The sequence below is a fragment of the Camelina sativa genome, chromosome 9 (assembly GCF_000633955.1).
Source record: "Camelina sativa cultivar DH55 chromosome 9, Cs, whole genome shotgun sequence".
In the NCBI taxonomy this organism is placed as follows: domain Eukaryota; kingdom Viridiplantae; phylum Streptophyta; class Magnoliopsida; order Brassicales; family Brassicaceae; genus Camelina; species Camelina sativa.
In genome coordinates, this window is record NC_025693.1 from 32,402,775 (window position 1) to 32,421,724 (window position 18,950).

General features: G+C 37.2%; 7 protein-coding genes across 11 annotated transcripts in view; 4 read left to right on the forward strand and 3 right to left on the reverse strand.

The window, feature by feature from the left end:
• Positions 1 to 1,216, reverse strand: part of LOC104713649 (E3 ubiquitin-protein ligase RKP) — a 7,258-nt gene extending 6,042 nt beyond the window's left edge. The window contains exons 1-2 of one of the 2 annotated variants that reach the window (XM_010430819.2): positions 1,026 to 1,216; positions 166 to 776 (exon numbers count right to left, since the gene is read on the reverse strand). In XM_010430819.2, coding sequence (XP_010429121.1) covers positions 166 to 700 — 535 coding nt within the window. In that variant the 5' untranslated portion in view covers positions 701 to 776; positions 1,026 to 1,216. The remainder of the gene's footprint in view (positions 1 to 165; positions 777 to 1,025) is intronic. The other variant, XM_019229532.1, reaches the window with a different exon arrangement.
• On the forward strand, positions 3,409 to 4,815 carry LOC104715898 (F-box/kelch-repeat protein At2g22030-like). Its single transcript, XM_010433265.2, has one exon. It carries the CDS (start codon positions 3,429 to 3,431, stop codon positions 4,725 to 4,727), a length of 1,299 nt encoding a protein of 432 aa, XP_010431567.1. The 5' UTR covers positions 3,409 to 3,428; the 3' UTR covers positions 4,728 to 4,815.
• LOC104715900 (F-box/kelch-repeat protein At2g22030-like) lies at positions 5,635 to 6,816 on the forward strand. The gene has a single exon (XM_010433266.1). The coding sequence runs from the start codon at positions 5,635 to 5,637 to the stop codon at positions 6,814 to 6,816; it is 1,182 nt and encodes a 393-aa protein (XP_010431568.1).
• LOC104715901 (protein LST8 homolog) lies at positions 8,153 to 10,022 on the reverse strand. Its single transcript, XM_019230219.1, has 10 exons — positions 9,828 to 10,022; positions 9,617 to 9,733; positions 9,427 to 9,539; positions 9,249 to 9,318; positions 9,090 to 9,167; positions 8,895 to 9,011; positions 8,704 to 8,786; positions 8,551 to 8,630; positions 8,406 to 8,465; positions 8,153 to 8,317 (listed from the first exon to the last, which is right to left on the reverse strand). Exons 1-10 carry the CDS (start codon positions 9,960 to 9,962, stop codon positions 8,211 to 8,213), a joined length of 960 nt encoding a protein of 319 aa, XP_019085764.1. The 5' UTR covers positions 9,963 to 10,022; the 3' UTR covers positions 8,153 to 8,210.
• Positions 11,127 to 14,328, forward strand: LOC104713653 (pentatricopeptide repeat-containing protein At2g22070). The gene has a single exon (XM_019229533.1). The coding sequence runs from the start codon at positions 11,225 to 11,227 to the stop codon at positions 13,583 to 13,585; it is 2,361 nt and encodes a 786-aa protein (XP_019085078.1). The 5' UTR covers positions 11,127 to 11,224; the 3' UTR covers positions 13,586 to 14,328.
• Positions 14,154 to 15,933, forward strand: LOC104713652 (phosphopantothenoylcysteine decarboxylase subunit VHS3-like). 2 transcript variants are annotated; one of them, XM_019229534.1, is made up of 3 exons: positions 14,154 to 14,328; positions 14,629 to 14,772; positions 15,325 to 15,933. In XM_019229534.1, the coding sequence occupies exons 2-3, from the start codon at positions 14,650 to 14,652 to the stop codon at positions 15,673 to 15,675; spliced, it is 474 nt and encodes a 157-aa protein (XP_019085079.1). In that variant the 5' UTR covers positions 14,154 to 14,328; positions 14,629 to 14,649; the 3' UTR covers positions 15,676 to 15,933. The 2 variants fall into 2 exon arrangements, with proteins under 2 accessions (XP_019085079.1, XP_019085080.1); XM_019229535.1 differs by having other exon boundaries at positions 14,175 to 14,328; positions 14,598 to 14,772.
• Positions 15,845 to 18,463, reverse strand: LOC104713650 (UBP1-associated proteins 1A-like). 3 transcript variants are annotated; one of them, XM_010430821.2, is made up of 2 exons: positions 17,384 to 18,463; positions 15,845 to 15,964 (listed from the first exon to the last, which is right to left on the reverse strand). In XM_010430821.2, exons 1-2 carry the CDS (start codon positions 18,415 to 18,417, stop codon positions 15,949 to 15,951), a joined length of 1,050 nt encoding a protein of 349 aa, XP_010429123.1. In that variant the 5' UTR covers positions 18,418 to 18,463; the 3' UTR covers positions 15,845 to 15,948. The 3 variants fall into 3 exon arrangements, with proteins under 3 accessions (XP_010429123.1, XP_010429124.1, XP_010429122.1); XM_010430822.2 differs by lacking the exon at positions 15,845 to 15,964 and adding an exon at positions 16,235 to 16,488; XM_010430820.2 differs by lacking the exon at positions 15,845 to 15,964 and adding an exon at positions 16,555 to 17,137.

Consider the following 18,950-nt stretch of genomic DNA (forward strand, 5'->3'; position numbering starts at 1 on the left):
GGCAGACACCATTCCTGTAGAAGGATATCTCATCACCATCCAAATCTATGCAGCAACCAATGACATCCCCAGCTACCCATGATTGCCCATAAGGTTCAGCTTCCTTGTTCCATTTGCTTACCCTTCTACCATCAAAAGCATAAGAATCATCAGCATCACCCACACCTTTCTGGTCTGTAAAAGGACAAGCAAGTGTTGCCCATCCAATTTGTAGAATTCCCGAAGTCTCTAAAGCAACTTCATACATCCATTTCCCTTTCCAGATACAAGCATTAGCCCTGGCGCTGCTGAAGAGTGCTAAGCTCTCCAAAACAAGAGGCGGTTTAACAATCCTGATATCACCACATATGCTAAACTCCTCTAAGCCAACAACGGGAGGTCCAACACCATGATGAACCACACTGATTCCTTCTCTCTGACTAACTGAAACAACATCCAAATCACCATGAAGCTTGGAGAACTGATTCTTAATAACGGCTCTAATCAAGCTACTGTCTACTTGACCATCCAAGGGACCAACAGACTTTTCTGGTAGACCAAACAAGAATTCGATAGTCCGTTCTAAAGGCCGGTGACCAGAATAATCAAAATGCGGAACAATACGAGCTTTCGACGAATTATGATCTATAGCATCATCACCATTGAGTAAAACAGCCAAACCAGAAGGAATCATACCAACCCGTAGACTGTCTTCAGCCATATAACATTGAGAAAAGGTTTCAACTTTGTGACTCCGCTCTTCAAGACAGCCAATTACAAGGATACAACAACACAGTCTGAAAATTCAGAATCATGAACGAGAAGAACCCATCAGACACGTTTGGTGAATGGTCCAGAAAAAAAAAAAAGTTTCCAAAATCAAAACAAAAAGTTTCCAAAGAAGTGAATCAAAAGCATTCAAATTTTTGTTACCATAAATGGTTGATGAACAGCGATTAACACAAAAATTTCAGAAAGCTATTAATTTTGGAAAAAAAAAAACACACACAAACACGAAATCAGAACCGACAAAAATTGAAACTCACCGGAGAAATTGACATCAAAGGAAGCAGATTCAGAACGATTAAATCAATCCCCAGATTATACCAACCAAAGACGGCGGACTCGTGTTAGGGTTTTTCAATTTAATTTTTTTTTTTTTTAAAAGAGAAGACTTTTCGCTTTCTTCTTCGTTGGAGAGAGAGAGAGAGAGATTTTGCGCCCAATATTTTTGGGGGAAGGGAGAGAGAGAGAGAGAGAGAGGAAGGAATGAGAGAATTAGAGAGAGACCGGAGGCTAACACCGAACAAGCCAATGGATCCGTGTGGCTGTGTGTCTTTAACTGACACGTGTCGGTGTCGATATCGACGGTCTGGTTTCTGGGTAACTTTTCTCGAAGGAGGCGGAGGAGCAGGAGGAGGAAAAGTCTACGATGCCTCTCCTTACGTTAATTTTGGTGGATACGTGTCCCCTCGTTGATGTAACGTTTCTCATACTTTTTGTATTTTTGTAATATAACAAAATTTACAAAAAAGTGAAACAAACACTTTTAAATTTTCTTTTAACACGTGACAATTTTTTTTGGTGTTAGGGGTTAGGTTTGATAAAGAAAGGGATAGCAAAAAGAGGCTGTCAAGCCTTCTTCTTTCTTTTATTTATATGAAATCAGACTTTAGCTACAAGATGTCAACGTCGCAGTTCGTTCCATTTCATTCGGAGCTAGAAACATTATTATGGATTGTGAAGTGTATTCTCCACACAAGTATTAATTATCGGAGGTTCGAAACAGATTCTGCAGAGTTAGTTGCGATGGTGCAAGCTTCGGAGGAGTAGTCAGCTTTCTCTATGCTTCTTGATGAGATCCAGGCTTTTAGTGCCTCTTTCCCTCTTATTACTCTCTCCAAAATCCCACGGACGTCCAATGTGAAGGCTGATTGTTTAACTCATTTTTCTAGATCGTTAATGTCGTAAATTATTTATGTAAATAATTTTCCTACAGTTTGGGTGACCAATCTAGGAGTCTTATTTTAATTATTGTTAGATTGAAGAAAAGAAAAAAAATGATACACTGAGAATACATTACTAGTTTACTACTAATCAAATCAATATCTTTTTTTTTTTTGCATTGGTTCGTTAATTCTCCCTGATTTTGCTATTCACCGACTTCACATTCGCCAATCGATATACTATAGAAATCTTAGAGATGTAATCGTTTTATGTTGATCCAGATTATGGACATTACACATTATAAAATATTGTTCTACTTTTTACATACATAAATAACTGATTTATTATAGGTAGGATCAGGAAAACTATTCAACGAATCTTGAAAAAATTGTCTTCCTATAGAAAATGTTGGACAAATGATGAGTGTCCTTTTTATTTTCATATTGAAAGTTTTCTGATAGTATGTATATTTTCAGATTGTTGTTTCAAATTAGCTAATATTTGTTAGTTATACAGTTATTATACTGTTAGAAAAAAGTTCGGTAGTTAAAAGAAAACACAAGTATAACGTTGTTGTTTCAAACCCGAAATTTATCTATTTTAGGATATCATTAATTTTTTAGGTCAAATAAAAGTTCAGTTAATATTGGAAAATTTCATAAAATTTGTAATGAATGATAAACTAATTGGAGTTTTCTATTATTTATATTTAAAACCAATTAAAGGGTTTAGACTTAGAGTGTAAAGAATGGAGATGTCAGATGTGAAATCTTCTTTGTATCTATATTATCAAAAGGGTTCACAAAACACATAACTAGTACTATTTTATATTAACGTTGACAAAAAAAAAACAATAATATGGTTTTGACTTAATCTAAAATTAAGTTGAAAATAAACTGTCAAAAGCCATATGCTATTCTTATTACATTATGCAAAGAAGAGTCACTACAAGAATGTATTCACGATAACTATTCAAGGTGATGTAAAGACGACGGAACGGGACGGGGCATGCCGTTGACAAGTCATCGGAGCTTTTACAAACTTCCGATAGACACACGACCTTGTCCACCTGATCTTTATAATATCCACTCACTGACGCTGTCTAAGCACATCACATAAGACATAACCTGATGAGGCCACTGTCGGCTAGAGGCTGATAAAAGAAGTATCGTCCACGAGTTCCACGTGGATCAACAGTCACTTCACTGGCTGCTGTCTCTGTTGTTCAGAAAGTGACTCAAGACGGCATCGTTTAATCTGACTATTTCCATATCACTAGTGTATCAGAAATGTAACAATCCCATATCTAGGCTAATTTATTATGGGCTTTAAAGTTCAGATTTTTTTTTTTCATAGATTGTCTTCGATCCAATATGGATTTGGGATTATGGGCTCCTTCACTTTTATTTTTTTTCTCAATTTTAATCAAATATAAATATACAAACACAGATTAATTAGGGTTCCTTCGCATTCCATTTTTTTCTCCGCCTCCGACGTACGAGATGTCTACCTCCAACTCCAACTCCATCACCAACCAGCCACAGCCACAGCCACAGCCACCGCAAGAGAATACTCATCGAGCGTCGTTATCATCATTTGTAAGTAGACTCTTAACTGGTTTACTTAGCGTTTTTCTCCTCCCATGTAGACGAGCTCTTAGCTTCATCAGTGGTAACCCTAAGCCGTGCGAGATTGTGTCTTCCGCCACAGCCTTACCCACCGATGATCAATCTTCTTATTCCTTGTTTTCATCATTTCCTGATGATATAGTTTTGAACTGCTTAGCTCGTGTCCCGAGACGCTACTACCCAACCATCTCTGGTGTTTCCAGACACTTCCGTTCCCTTGTGCGTTCTCCTGAGCTTGCAGATATACGATCCTTAGTGAGCAGAGATAATGTCATCTTTTATGTCTGCTTCATGGAATATTATACTTCTCTTGAGAAATGTCATTGGTTCACTTTGAACCCAAACGACAAGGAAACAGGCGGGATCCTCAACTCAGTTGAGGTTCTTTCTAAAGAGATGCTGTATTCTACTTCATCCGTGTCGATAGGTTACAAGATCTACTTTGTTGGAGGATCCTCATTGAATCCTTCGTCGGGCCTATGGATCTTCGATTCATGGTCCGGCCAGTTGTGTGAGGGTCCTCGAATGAAAGTTGCTCGCAGCAGACCAGGCGTGGCAGTAATTGATGAGAAAATATACGTAATGGGAGGGTGCTATATAGACGAAATCCAAGTGGAGGAGGTGTTCGACCCAAAAACTCAAACTTGGGACACTGGACCATACAAAATGCGGCCGTATAGAGGGATCAATGTGGCCGAAGTTGTGGCCTTGGAAGGGAAGGTTTATTGTATGATGAGTTTTACAAGTGGGAATCACATCATCTACGATCCAAAAGATTGTAGCTGTGAGACTTTTAAGACGGTAACTAACGAAGCAATTTGGAGGAGAGGTGCATTGTGTGTGATAAACAGTGTGATCTATTATTATAACATTAATCGTGGGATAATGTGGTTTGACTCTAAAGATAAGGTATGGAGAGAGGTTAAAGGTTTTGATACGCTTGATAAAAAGGATGTCATGGTTGGAATGGCGGATTGCAATGGAAAACTCGGGTTTCTGTGGGGTGGACCGGGTGCTGGTAGCATGGCAGATGGTATTAGAGGGCTTTGGTTTGCAATGATTGCGTTGGATAGGAGTGGAGTAGAGATCCATGCAACGGTCGAGAGGTCTCATCTAGTTGGATCTGTCCCTAACAGCTATGGGTTTTGGAGTTGTCTAAGTGTTTCTTACTGAAACTTAAAAAGAGATATGTTTATGATGTTTAATATGAGACATGTTCGTACTTTGTACTATATTATTGATGTTTATGATGTTTGTTTAATGTGAGACATTTTCGTACTTTGTACTATATTATTGATATGTTGCATTGGCTTAGCAGTTCTGTGCATATATCACCAATTTACCTATCTCTGAAACTTGATAACTATCAGTCTATCACCAGTTACTTATAAATCTCTCAAACTTGTTCATAAGGAGACGATCGAGGAAGATGAAGAGGAACTTAATGATAATATATCAAAAGCTGTATTCTGAAAAATCAAACAAGCATTTAAACTTAGGAAAACTAACATTTGAAGGTTATATGAACCACATGTTGAAAGTTAATTAAATAATTAGGTTTACGTCACCGAAATACCAATGTTATTAGGTTCGCTCAATTATGACTTACTCCAAAATTATCGTAAATTAACTTCTTCGATTCTTTCTACTATTTTTTTAACCTTCTTAGATTCTGATATATGTTTTAATAATGGAATGTATTTACAACACACACAATGGCTTTGCTCAACACACAGTTACTAACTTACTACAGTATATATACTATATATATCGTAATTGCATATAATATAGTTAGTTTACTTATTATATTTTCAAATTTAACCAAAACGAAACACTATAATACAACACATAGATAAACACGTATTAATTACATGAAAAATATATATATATATATATAAACTCATTTTAATTAGGGCTCCTTATTTTTCTCTCCTCCTCTACTATATAGCCGCCTCCGACACAATCACACCAACTAGCTTACAGTCATCGAGCGTCGTCGCCCCTGGTTTACTAAGCTTTTTTTTTTTTTTTCTGTCTCCTTCAAAGTAAACTCATGAGGACTTTATACAAAAAAAGGCTCATGAGACGAGCTGGAAAGCTCGTCAACGGAAACCCTAAGCCATACGAGATTGTGTCTTACGACCAATCTTCTTTGTCGTTTTGGTCATTACCATACGATGTAGTTTTGAACTGCTTAGTTCGCGTCCCAAGATGCTACTATCCAAACCTCTCTTGTGTTTGCAAAAGGTTCCGATCCCTTGTGCGTTCTCCTGAATTTGCACATATGCGATCCTTGATGGCCAAAAATTATCCCATCTTTTGTGTCTGCTTTACCGAACCTACTAGTATTGGCAGGAACTTTCATTGGTTCACTTTTGACACACAAGAGAAGAAAAGAAGTGTTCTTAAATCATTTCCGCATTTTCCTCGACAGATGCTGTGTTGTTCCATAGTCTCGGTAGGTTCCACGATCTACTTTATCGGTGGATCCATGGGTCATTATTCCCCGAGCATTAGGCTCTTGGATCCATGGTCCGGGGAGTTGTGTGAGGGTCCTAGCATGAAAGAGCCTCGCAATTTACCAGGTGTGACAGTTGTGGATGGAAAATTATATGTAACGGGAGGGTGCCGCAAAGACCAGATCCAAGTGGAGGTTTTTGACCCAACGACTCAAACTTGGGAGGTTGGACCATTAAGTCCCCATGGGAAAATCCAATATGGAGAAAGATTAGTCGATCCATATGGAGAAGTTGTGACCGAATCTGTGGCCGTGGAAGGGAAGGTTTATGGTATGAGTTATAATAAAAGAGCACACATAATCTACGATACAAAAGATGGTAGATGTGATACTTTTGATTTGGCTAATGAAAGGGCATGGACCAGAGGTGGAGTGTGTGTGATAAACAATGTGATCTATGTTTATTACAAGGAGTTTGGGTTAATGTGGTATGACTCTATAGGTAAGGAGTGGAGAGTGGTCAGTGATTTGACGCTTGATAAGTCGATTAGCATGCCTGTTGGAATGGTGGATTGCAATGGAAAACTTGCTTTTTTGTGGGAAGATTTGGGAGATATTTTTAGTCCCAAAAAGAAGAATATTTGGTGTACGATCATCGTGTTGAGTAGGTGTGGATCAGGGATGCGTGGAACGGTCAAGCGGTCTGATCTCGTTGGCACTGTCCCTATTTACTATGACACTTGGCGTTGTCTAGATGTTTCTGATCCAAACTTTAAAGGAGATGGTAATGATGTTACGTTGTGATGTTCTTGTGAACCGTTTTCTTCCTTTAAGTGTATGACAATATTATTAATATAGCACCTTAGCTAGCTAAAAAGTTGTGAGCATCACCATGATTTGCATCTTTGATTGATCTTAATAGATAGCGAAAGCTTGTATTGACTTGTTATGTGGATAGAGGTCTAGACAAAAAAGAAAGTGTGGGGGCTTGGATTTTGTGAGATCCATATACAGTATTGTGGAAGCGTGGAGAGCAAATTTGATAATAGTACTGGAGAATTTGGTATTATCTTAAGATTTTAATTGATAGAGGATTTGTGCAGATTTATGTGAGTAACATCATTTAAACTTTAAATAGGACTAGATTCGGATTTGCACACAATATGTGAGAGATTATATTTATAATAATTATTTGGTATAACAATTATAACATAAACTTATATTAGTTTGGATTCATCATGTATGTGAAAGTGTTTAAAATTGTAATGTTTTTACCATATATTTGAATCTACATAACGATGGATCAGATCGAATGTGGACCGGACTAATGATCAGTTAGATTTTTATTAACCTGTAAACTATCAATATGGATAAAGTTGTCACACTAAAAATACTCCGAACTGAACTGAAAAAATAAAAATACCCGGATGGATACGAAATTTGTTTACTCGAAAATCTAAAGAAAACTAAAGGACCAAACCGAAGAACCCTAACGCCCAAGAGAGATGTATGGATGGTAATTGGTCTAAACATTTCTCTTAACATATCTCGTGGTTGAGTAGGTTAATTGTGTCTTTCCGTTCCTTATGACTACAACATTATGCATTGTTTGGAGTGGTGCTACATTATGATAATTCGGTGATTACTTGTTTTAATTCGGTGAATTGTATGAACAACGATATGTCGTTGAGCTGATGAGCTTATATATTGACATTTTTTAATTGTAAATATTAATGTTGATCGATCCTGTTTTCACAACTCTAGAAATTTCAATAGTATAATCAAAATCTATACAAGCATTGATTTTGTTGGTGTTATGTTATGTTTGTGGCAGCTAATCATGTTAGTGGATTGATTTATCGAACTCAAAATGAGGTTCGATAGGTTCGGAGTTTACTTGTCTTTCAAGGTCTTTTAAAAAAATGATACTTTACTTTGCAATGGTGTAGCTTTTAGAAATTGAATTTTCTAGTAGTTAAAAATGATACTTTACTTTGCAAGGCCTCCCATATTGTTGATCAGAGTTCTTTTTTTTTTTTTTGGTTTTTTTAGTGTAGAGAGAATCAGTTCTTGATCAAGAAAAAAAATCAGAGGAGCAATTTGGAAAAAATTTCCAACTGAAATATTGTACAGAATAATTTTCTTTAAAACAAACAACACAGTCATAATTTTAGCCTTTTGGATTTTACAGGATTTAATTAATCACGGACTGTACAACACACAGTGGCTTGGCGATGACCTTGGTACACCTTCACTTCTCTTCCCGCTCGCATCGACCACAATCTAGCCGTGGTGTCCGATGATGCTATACAATATTACAATAATCACATAACAAGTTTAAAAGACTCCTCTGTCTCGCACAAGTTTTCCAGTAAATAGGAGTTAAATTGTACCTGTTACAAGATATTCTCCATCAACTGAGAAGTCGCAGTCCCAGACCCATCTTCGATGTCCTGTTAAATTATATTTGATGCATGAGAGTGTAACAAAGTGTATTGGAGAACGAAATAACCGTTCCAAAAACATGGAGATCCATACCTGTTAAAACTTTCTCTAGTTTGAAACCATCAACGTTCCATATTTTGACAGTTTTGTCAGATGATGCGGTCGCTAGATATCTGCTAACAAATATGTAAGACCTTTCCGAAAAGAAACAAGACGAAGAGAAAGAATAAGAAACACATAATTTACTTGTTTTCAGGAGAAAGGAGACATTTAAGGATGTAACCATTATGAGCTTGAAGCTTATGAAGGGGCTCAAACTCCGTCATCGTCTGAAAAGAACAATCGAAATTTTAAAATGGCATGATGCATGAGTACAACTACAGCAAGGCCGTTGAAGAAATAAAAAGGTTTTCATATAATCAGAATCGGAATAGTACTTGTATTCCACGCAATGAGCGCCATACATAACAAGTTCCACGGTTATTAGCAGCAACAACCGTTGTCCCATCCAACATAACGGATAAAGACCGTATAGGTGTACCAGCTTCAGGTACCTATAAGTTATACACCTAAGTGATTTTATCTACTTATGCTCAGAAAATGTAACTAGCGCCTAGGATAAAAAATCTAACCAGTTCGCAGCTACACGAATTTGCTCTGAGATCCCATACACGTATATTGCCGTTGTGGTCTCCAGATATCAATTCAGTCTATACAAAAAAAAAAAAAAGATAACAAAGTGAGATAACAGTAATAGATGATACATGACTTGGATATATAGTTGATGTAACCTGATTTGGGTGTAAAACAACTGTGTTAACTGGTGAATCATTTATAAACTCCCTTTGGCATCCCCGAACCCTGAAAGTGTCAGTGTCAGCAATTTGTTGGTAAGATCATGAAACTAATCTAAATCAGCATTGAGCTAAAAAGAAAGAATTACAAAACATGATTGTGTACTATAGCTACCTCAAGTCCCAGATCTTAACTGAGCCATCTTCTGATCCTGAATACATCATGTTTCCAGTATACTGGAATCCTACTGCCACAACATTGTTGGTGTGTGATACAAAAGTCCTCACCTAATCATGCCATCAATTAAGATCATTCATTCAACCAAGGAATTAAAGAACAAAAAAAAAAAAGGATATTTAATTACAGGTATATGAGGGTCGATGGAATTGAGATCGAAGAGTAGTATGTGAGGATTGCAAGCTGCTAATAGTCCACGCCTATCTGGGGTTATCTCAAGCCTATTTACATGCTTATTTACATGCTGAATACACACAAAAAAAAAAGTTTCAGATGAAATGTAAAAAAAAAAATTAAAAGAGTGTCACAGAGATTAGTATTGAGAAACCACCACACACCAATTGACCCACAGGCACCAAAGCAGGATCATAGTAGTCAAAGTCAAGGTAACAACGACCGGTTTGGGCTTCCCATAATCGGATGGTATGATCATGGCTAGCCGTTGCAAGAATCACGGGACGACCATGATTCATTTTCCCTTTTCGCAGCAGTACGATACTAACAAGAATCTATCCGAGCTAGGGTTTCGCAAATGATTTATTTTTTCTGTTCTGGACAATTTGGTGATATATTGTTAATTTATTGTATTAAGATATGTACATATTCATTATCTTTCTCCTTTTTTTTTGTCAAGTATATTTATCATCATTTTTATATAATTCAATTTTGTAATAATATTTTGATATTATTACTTCGTATTTTTTGGATATGTTTCCTTAAAAAAATGAAAAAGAAAAAAAATTTAATTAATTGTCGGAAAATAAAAATAATACTAAGACCATCTTTAATGTATATCTCTATTTTTTCTTCTAAAATAAAATAACTAAATAATAGAACATTATTTTTCTCCAATGTATTACTTTATTTTCAATTCTAAAATAGAGTTAGTATAAAAAATAGAGATGAAAATAGGGTTGCTCTATCTATAGAGCAATTTTATCATTTTATCTATTTTAGAGTAAAATATAAAGTATGGTTGGAACAAATGTTGCTCTAAAATAGAGATTTAATTCTAAATAATATATTTGACTCTCAAATAGAGTGGGATTAGAGATGCCCTAAAATTATACTTTTATCCCCAATTACGTTGATTTTGGACTCTAATAGGCCTGTCGTTCAGTTGTTTAGTTGTTTCTCATTGATATATCGGTACTGATTGGTGAACACAAACAAAGTATTACAAATTGTACCGCTTTGAATTTTTACCAATCACAAAAACTTTACCAAAAACTTTATTAAAAACTTTACTCTCAGCTTTTTTTTTGTATAGTTTTCACGTACAGCTTTATCTTACAGCTTTGCACTATTCCATAACAGCTTACACCTTTAGCTTACAGCTTTGGCTATGTTACCAATCAAACCCATCAACTCATATATCTTCTTAACATTATCCTCTAGTGTTAGTTTCTTGATTTTGTCACTTTTTCTTTTACATTATTAATTTGTCACTTAGAGTGATATGATATGTTGTTAAGAAGTTTATCAAATACGATTATTCTAGCAAACCACCCCAATTCTATTTCAGTTTTTCTTTTTTTCTTTTCATGTGAAACAAAAAAAATTATATATATAGTCCAACTAAAATATATATATATATATTTTTCAAAATATATTGCATTTTTTTTTTTTTTAAAAACATCTATTTGATGACAAGAATCTTATTTCTTCTTTCCGTAAAGTTGTCACCTGTACAGATTTGTTGAAGTTGTAAATAAGTTTATAATCTACAGTTTCAATGGATGCTCCGGTTCCACTCTCGTTATCTACTCTGTTAGAACTCTGCACCAATCTCCTGCAAAAATCTGTAAACAAGTCCAATGGTCGTTTCACAGCGCAACTGGTTCATTGTCGCGTTATCAAATCGGGTCTCTTTTTCAGCGTTTACCTAATTAATAATCTAATGAACGTCTACTCAAAGACCGGTTACGCTCTTCACGCACGCAAGCTGTTCGACGAAATGCCTCAGAGGACAGCTTTCTCATGGAACACGGTTCTTTCGGCTTATGCTAAGCGAGGAGATATGGATTCAACATGTGAGTTCTTTGATCGGTTGCCTCAAAAGGATTCGGTTTCGTGGACTACGATGATTGTTGGGTATAAGAACATTGGTCAGTATCGTAAGGCTATAAGAACTATGGGGGAAATGATGAAGGAAGGGATTGAGCCGACGCAGTTTACGCTTACGAATGTGCTTGCATCGGTTGCTGCAACTCGGTGTTTGGAGACAGGTAAAAAGGTTCATTCTTTCATCGTTAAGCTTGGCCTTCGTGGTAACGTTTCGGTATCGAATTCACTGGTTAATATGTATGCAAAATGTGGTGATCCAATGATGGCAAAAGTTGTTTTTGATAGAATGGTGGTTAGAGATATCTCAAGCTGGAATGCTATGATTGCGTTACATATGCAGGTTGGTCAGATGGAGTTAGCTATGGAGCAGTTTGAGCAAATGGCTGAGCGTGATATAGTCACTTGGAACTCTATGATTGCTGGTTACAATCAGAGAGGGTATGATCTCAGAGCTCTAGATATGTTTTCGAAGATGCTGAGGGATTCTATGTTGTCACCTGATAGATTCACTCTGGCGAGTGTGTTATCTGCTTGTGCTAATCTTGAGAAGCTTTGTATTGGGAAGCAGATTCATTCGCACATTGTTACTACTGGATTTGATATCTCTGGAATTGTGTTAAATGCTTTGATCTCGATGTATTCGAGGTGTGGAGGGGTTGAGACTGCTCGGAGATTGATAGAACAGAGAGGAACTGGTGATCTCAAGATTGAAGGTTTTACAGCTTTACTTGATGGGTATATTAAGCTTGGAGATATGAATCAAGCTAAGATGATATTTGATTCGTTGAAAGATCGTGATGTAGTTGTATGGACCGCGATGATTGTTGGATACGAGCAACATGGTTTGTATGGTGAAGCTATAAACTTTTTCAAATCAATGGTTGGAGGTGGGCAGAGACCAAACAGTTACACGCTTGCGGCAATGTTAAGCGTAGCTTCAAGTTTGGCATCATTAGGTCATGGAAGGCAAATCCATGGGAGTGCTGTCAAGTCAGGGGAAATTTATTCAGTTTCTGTCAGCAACGCATTGATAACAATGTACGCAAAGGCGGGTGACATTACATCGGCAAGGCGGGCATTTGATTTGATACGCAGTGAAAGAGATACAGTATCTTGGACGTCCATGATTATAGCATTGGCACAGCACGGTCATGCAGAAGAAGCACTCGAGCTCTTTGAGACAATGCTGATGGAAGGACTAAGACCTGATCACATAACATTTGTTGGTGTTTTCTCTGCTTGTACTCACGCTGGTTTGGTCAGCCAAGGCCGTCAATACTTCCACATGATGCAGGACGTATATAAGATTGAACCTACTCTTAGCCACTACGCTTGTATGGTGGACCTGTTTGGACGGGCTGGTTTATTGCAGGAAGCACTAGAGTTCATTGAAAAGATGCCGATTGAGCCTGATGTAGTGACATGGGGTTCACTGCTTTCTGCTTGCAGGGTTCACAAGAACGTTGATCTTGGGAGAGTTGCAGCAGAGAGATTGTTTCTTATCGAGCCAGAGAACAGCGGAGCATACTCAGCCATGGCTAACTTGTACTCAGCTTGCGGAAAATGGGAAGAATCTGCCAAAATAAGAAAATCCATGAAAGATGGAAGAGTGAAGAAGGAACAAGGGTTTAGTTGGATTGAAGTGAAGCACAAAGTCCATGTCTTTGGAGTTGAAGACGGGACTCATCCACAGAAGAATGAGATCTACATAACAATGAAAAAGATTTGGGACGAGATCAAGGAAATGGGATATGTTCCCGACACTGCTTCTGTACTACACGACCTCGAAGAAGAGGTTAAAGAACAGATTCTAAGGCACCACAGCGAGAAACTAGCAATTGCATTCGGGCTAATTAACACTCCAGATAAAACCACATTGACGATCATGAAGAATCTCAGAGTGTGCAATGATTGCCATACGGCTATAAAGTTCATCTCCAAGCTTGTGGGAAGGGAAATAATAGTGAGAGACGCAACAAGGTTTCACCATTTCAAAGATGGGTTTTGTTCATGCCGAGATTATTGGTGAGAAGAATAAGGAAGATCCAATAATTCTTATATGGTCTAACTCAAGCCATTGTACAAAAGAAACAATAGAACAGGTATGACTTCTTTGGAAACCAACCAAACTTGTCCTCTATCTTTGTTTTTGTTATATTGGTATTCAAGTTCCATCATCATCATCATTAGTGAGCATTAGAATAAGATGACAAGGCATGTGAGTCGTAAGTGCTAAAGGAGAAGGGATAATAATGAACGATGGAGATATTTTTGGGAAAGCATAAAGAGGAAAGAGAGAGAGAGAGGGAGTAAAAGGGAACAATTAGAAAGAAGTATAGAAGAAGAAGAAGAGAATATGGTTCTGTTTGTTACCAAAAGCCTTTTCTTTACACTAACCATTGACTTGACTACATTATACATAGATGAAGGAAGAAAGATCTTGGTCGGCATAAAATGTATGACTAAACAGAGAGAGCCCACACTTGTTTAGCTTACGTGGCAGGTCAATTTGGAGATGATCACACAGAGTCACTGCCCGTTCTGCCCTAAGGATTCGTAGTAACAACTACTACGGGCAGCTTCACTCTCTCTCTTTCATCTCTCTCATTCATCTCTTTCTTCTCCTATATCTGAGATTCTGAACAACTCTTCTTTGATCACAAATCTCAAAACACTTCCATTCATGAACAGAGCTCATTTCTTCTAGTTTCTATCTCTCTCTCTCTCTCTCTCTCTCTTTCTTTCTTTCCCAATTTCAAAGCTCTTTCTCTGGTACGCTCTTCTCCTTATTGTCTCTGTTTCTGTTATTGTTAGTCTCTGTCAACAAATTATTGTTTTGTATGTATTATAATTCTCAGACCTTAATCTTTCCTCTGTTTCTGATTCTTTATGTAACTTTTCTCTATTCTTTTTGAATTTTGAATTTATTTTTACTTTCTTTCTGAAATTCTCAGACCTTATTTTTTCTTTTGTTTCCATTCTGGAACTGTACAAGAAAGTTCTCTGAATATTTTATCTTCTTTTTCTTGCTATCATTGCAGATCTAACAGATTTCTTATCTGTTAAATACAGAGTTAACAAAGAAGAGAAAGAATGGAGTTGGAACAACAAGGTTTGAGGTTGTCTCTGGTTCTTGGTAACGCTTCAGTGCTGAAGTGCACCGCTTTGGCTTTAACGGCTACTGTGGTCTCCTCTTTGCTAGAGCTCTTCGCTCAGGCAAGTTCTCTCTTTAAAAAAAAAATCAATTTTCTCAAAACTTCTTTTTTCCTTACAAGTATTTTTCCTAACAACTATAAAAAAAACAAATTCTATATTTTCATGTGCTGAATCTGTCATATATTTCGCTTCACACACAACAGAAATTTTTGTTAAAAAACTAATCTTGACCGACTCGCAACGTTACGACTTACGACATCTGTAGAATGGGTGGTTGGAAAAGTAAATTAAATTTAAAACTTTTGGTGAAAATAGTGTGAGGACGGTTGCTTTAATGGGGAATATGAAGATATAGTTTTTCTACTTCAAAAATATATTAGTATAAAAATTGTGAGGGTCCAAAAAGTATCAAAGAGGTATATTCCATAGATTATGCTTTCAAATTGTCCAAATCTAATGTCTAGAAGAAGCCCATGTCCCAATTTAGCATGTCGGCCCATTTAACAATTTAATATCATGTTAACTTGTTAGTATTGATTGATTGACTTGTAAAGATCATGTGAAACAAAAGCTTGTTTTTGGTTAAGTGATGAAGTCCATTTGAAGTTGCAGGTCGCAGTCTTGAAGGGTGGTGATGTTTTAGAGAATGGATACGAGGTGGTTGATGCAGTGGAAGGGAATGGAAACAACAATGATGATGGTGGTGATGATGATGATGGAGAAGATGAAGAAGGCGGTGCAGATGATGCAGAAGGAAAGGAGACCAAGAAAGGACCTGTAAGTGATCCTGATTTGAATGGTGAAGCTGGAGATGATGATGATGATGAACCTGAAGGGGATGACGGTAATGATGACGATGATGATGATGATGATGAGAACCATGAGAACGACGAGGATGATGAGGATGATGAAGATGAGAATGAAGATGGTGGTGAAGACGACGAGATGAGGAGGCAGAGGTAGAGGAGGAGGAAGAGGAAGAAGATGACGAGGAAGCACTTCAGCCACCAAAGAAGAGGAAGAAGTGAACAACCACTTCTATCTTCTAACATTTTAGACTCAAAAATCAAAACTTGTTATGTGTTTCTTTTTACCTGAAGAGGAGAGAATCTCAAGGCATCACCAGCTTTAGCTTCGACTGTGTCTTTGTTGTTCCATAAACCAAAAAGACTTTTGTCTAGTGTAACCATTTCCAGATCCAATGCACCAGCTTTCTTTTCTTACGCCCATCATTATTCATGTACATGCATAGCTAATGAGGTCATCAAGTGTGATCAAATTAATATAACAGCTTCAAGGGTCAACAGTCAACTTAAGTCATCATATATGATTAAAGAAATTTAATCCTATCACTTTGATTGAATAATGAAGAAAAGCCAGGCCATCTGAGAATCCATTTGATCAAAAGTAAACTCAGGAACAAAAAAGGCACTACCATTAGTTCTAGACAAAAGAATAAACCTCTTGAAGATGACCTTTTCGCAGAAGCGAGTCACATTACCATGGAGATTGCACAGAGGCCTTTAACGAATAATCACAATGACATTAATAGAGAGTCATATCAAATGGTACCGGACAAGAGTGAAATCAAACCGAAAAGAAAACAAGAACGAAAAAACAATACAAAAAACTAAAAACTAAATAAGTACTTTTTAATAGAAGTATCATGAAGTTAATACAAAGTGAAACTGAAGAAAACGGAGATGGGAGAAAGAACTGTTAAAAATGAAATTCCAGAACTGCATGTTTTTCATTCTCATGCTCAGCTCACATCATCTGCAAAGTTGGAGTTCAAGAAAAAAAAACCAAACATAAATTTATCAAAAGATTAAAACGAAAAACGAAACCATATGCAAACAGGAGCAATATCCAATTCTTTTGGTCAGATAACCCCGAAAAATAAAAACAAAAGAAATCAAAGGGACAAACATAAAAACAATAAAACATGAAAGACTAAAACAGCAAGATCAGCTCAATGCTAAAGTGTTACAGGTCCATTTAAAACGTTCACACTAAAACCAAATGAGGGAGAGATGGTGAATCATCAAACTGTAAAACCAAGTGCAACACTAAAACCAATAAGCCAAGAAACAAACCAAAACGTAACAATATTCATCCTTGCCATCACCAAACTTCCATAACCAATAAAGAAAGTAACTTTGATAAAACAAATGGTACTAACAAAACTGTAAAACCATGGCTGACTGTAAGTAAAACAACAGAAAACAGAAACCAAAAATGAAAAACAAACAAAACTGGAGGAAAATAAAATAAAACAAAAGCTTGGAGTGACAAATTATTTACCCATCCAAAAATATCTAAGCTTGAATCCAAGCAAGATTCATTAATAATAAATAAGGCGGTAGATGAAAATGATAACCTACCTCAAGAACCTATTGGTATTTCATTCCTGTAGCAGTTCCTCCTAGGAAACATTTAATTAGGCATTTAAGCCAACACAATAACTAGTAAAGATATTGAGAGTCATCATGTCAGCTGACATGTCAATACTACCACAAAGCCTTATCCATGTTAATCTAAGAAATAAGCCTAAGGACCTACGCGCCTACTATGTATGAATCATGCAACATATGCTTATCCAAAGACATTCAAACCAGAATATGACGACAGACATTGCAATAAACACATAAACATTTAAGAGTAAGCGTACCATGAATAGTTTGAGTAGCCTTGAAAGGAGGAACCACCAGCATCCGCATCTTTACCCGCCCCTCTTTTCCCAGTATCAGTATCAGGATAAGCATTATTATTAGGTAGACTCTGCTGACCTCTAAAGTAGTTGCCAGGAACTGATACACCAGCAACACCAACGCCTGGCTCACCAATCCCACCCATCTGACTCGACTGTAACAACATATCAGAACCCATACCGCCATGACCCATAGCACCGGCTAACATGGGATACATGTAGCCTCCCCCAACTGCTGATAAAGCTGGATTCCCCAACATTCCAGTTCCAATATACGGATTGTATTGGTTCCCTAACATATACGGCGATGCAGCCATACCACCACCGTTAAACATATGTTGCCCTTGAGGCTGCTGGGGCTGGCCATGACTACCCATCGAACCTAAACTAATCTTCACCGGAGCAGCCTGATCATGGCCCTTTCCAGACGCAGCAGGCCCCATTGAAGCAAGCTGACACGTAGCTGTTCTATTAAGAATCCTCTTCCTCGGTTCCTTAAGCGCCTCTTTAGCTCCTTTCCTAGTCTTAAACACAACAAATCCGAACCCTTTGGCCTTACCAGTAACCTTATCTATAACGACGGTACACTCTTCAATCTCACCATAGCCTTCAAAGAGTTCAACAAAAGCCTCGCGAGTCGTCTCCCATGGAAGTCCATAAACGAAGATTTTTCTATGTGTGACATCACGGTCTGCGGCTTCTACGACGGCGGAATAGATGGAGGAGCCGATCTTCGCGGCGGAACAAACGAGGTCGACGAGCTGGTCCTTGGAATAAGGTCGTAGAAGGTCTCGGAGCTCTTCTGGGTCGTATTCGAACGCTTGTTTCTCTGGTTCCGAATCGCTAGAATCATCAGAGCTGGAGCTTGAACTTGAGTATGGCGTCGAGGATTCAGGTTGTTGTTCTTGTTCGCTAATCTTCTGCTTCTTCTCTAGTTTCTTGGATTTGGATTTCACGAGTCTGCGCTTCTTTGATTTGTCTAGGGTTTTCGCCATGGATAAGTCTAAAAGCTTTTAGGGATTTTGATTTTTTTTTTTTCTCGGTTTCGATTTGCTTTTTCTATCTTCTATTTATTTATATACTCGGTTTTCAAAACGCAGATATCGCGCGTTTGAGTATAATTTTGCGGTTCAATTTAAGCCAAACGCGATTGGTGAACGCTACTACATATATGCGGTAATCAGAACACATGTAAAATAAATGACTGCTATCAATACCACCATAACAAAATCGTTCTTCGACCAGAGATCTTAAATAGAGTTTTGTTTCTGTTCTGTTGGATCTTCAAAGTTCCATTCCATCCACATTAGGAGAAAAAACAAAGCCTTCACAAAAGAAGAAAAACTCACTATTGTGAAGATCCAACAGAACAGCTGAAGATAAAACCAAACCAAACAAAAGTTGATACAGCTGAAGCATAACAATAGATGAATATGAGTAGATTCATATGGATAGCTGCAAGTATTAAAAACATTGGTGGAGGAGAAAGACACAATACAAAACCAAAAACAAAATTGATCTTCTCTAA

Bases quoted from the DNA above. Each gene is read 5' to 3' on its own strand.
- LOC104715898 (XM_010433265.2), top strand. From the start codon at position 3,429: ATGTCTACCTCCAACTCCAACTCCATCACCAACCAGCCACAGCCACAG.
- LOC104715900 (XM_010433266.1), top strand. From the start codon at position 5,635: ATGAGACGAGCTGGAAAGCTCGTCAACGGAAACCCTAAGCCATACGAG.
- LOC104715901 (XM_019230219.1), bottom strand. From the start codon at position 9,962: ATGAATCATGGTCGTCCCGTGATTCTTGCAACGGCTAGCCATGATCAT. The intron at 9,734-9,827 runs GTGTGTGGTGGT...GTGTGTATTCAG, and splicing joins TGGTGCCTGTGGGTCAATTG to CATGTAAATAAGCATGTAAA. The intron at 8,631-8,703 runs GTAAATTATGTG...ATTTGTTAGCAG, and splicing joins CTCCTTTCTCCTGAAAACAA to ATATCTAGCGACCGCATCAT.
- LOC104713653 (XM_019229533.1), top strand. From the start codon at position 11,225: ATGGATGCTCCGGTTCCACTCTCGTTATCTACTCTGTTAGAACTCTGC.
- LOC104713652 (XM_019229534.1), top strand. From the start codon at position 14,650: ATGGAGTTGGAACAACAAGGTTTGAGGTTGTCTCTGGTTCTTGGTAAC. The intron at 14,773-15,324 runs GCAAGTTCTCTC...TTGAAGTTGCAG, and splicing joins TGCTAGAGCTCTTCGCTCAG to GTCGCAGTCTTGAAGGGTGG.
- LOC104713650 (XM_010430820.2), bottom strand. From the start codon at position 18,417: ATGGCGAAAACCCTAGACAAATCAAAGAAGCGCAGACTCGTGAAATCC. The intron at 17,138-17,383 runs GTACGCTTACTC...AATGTTTCCTAG, and splicing joins GGCTACTCAAACTATTCATG to GAGGAACTGCTACAGGAATG.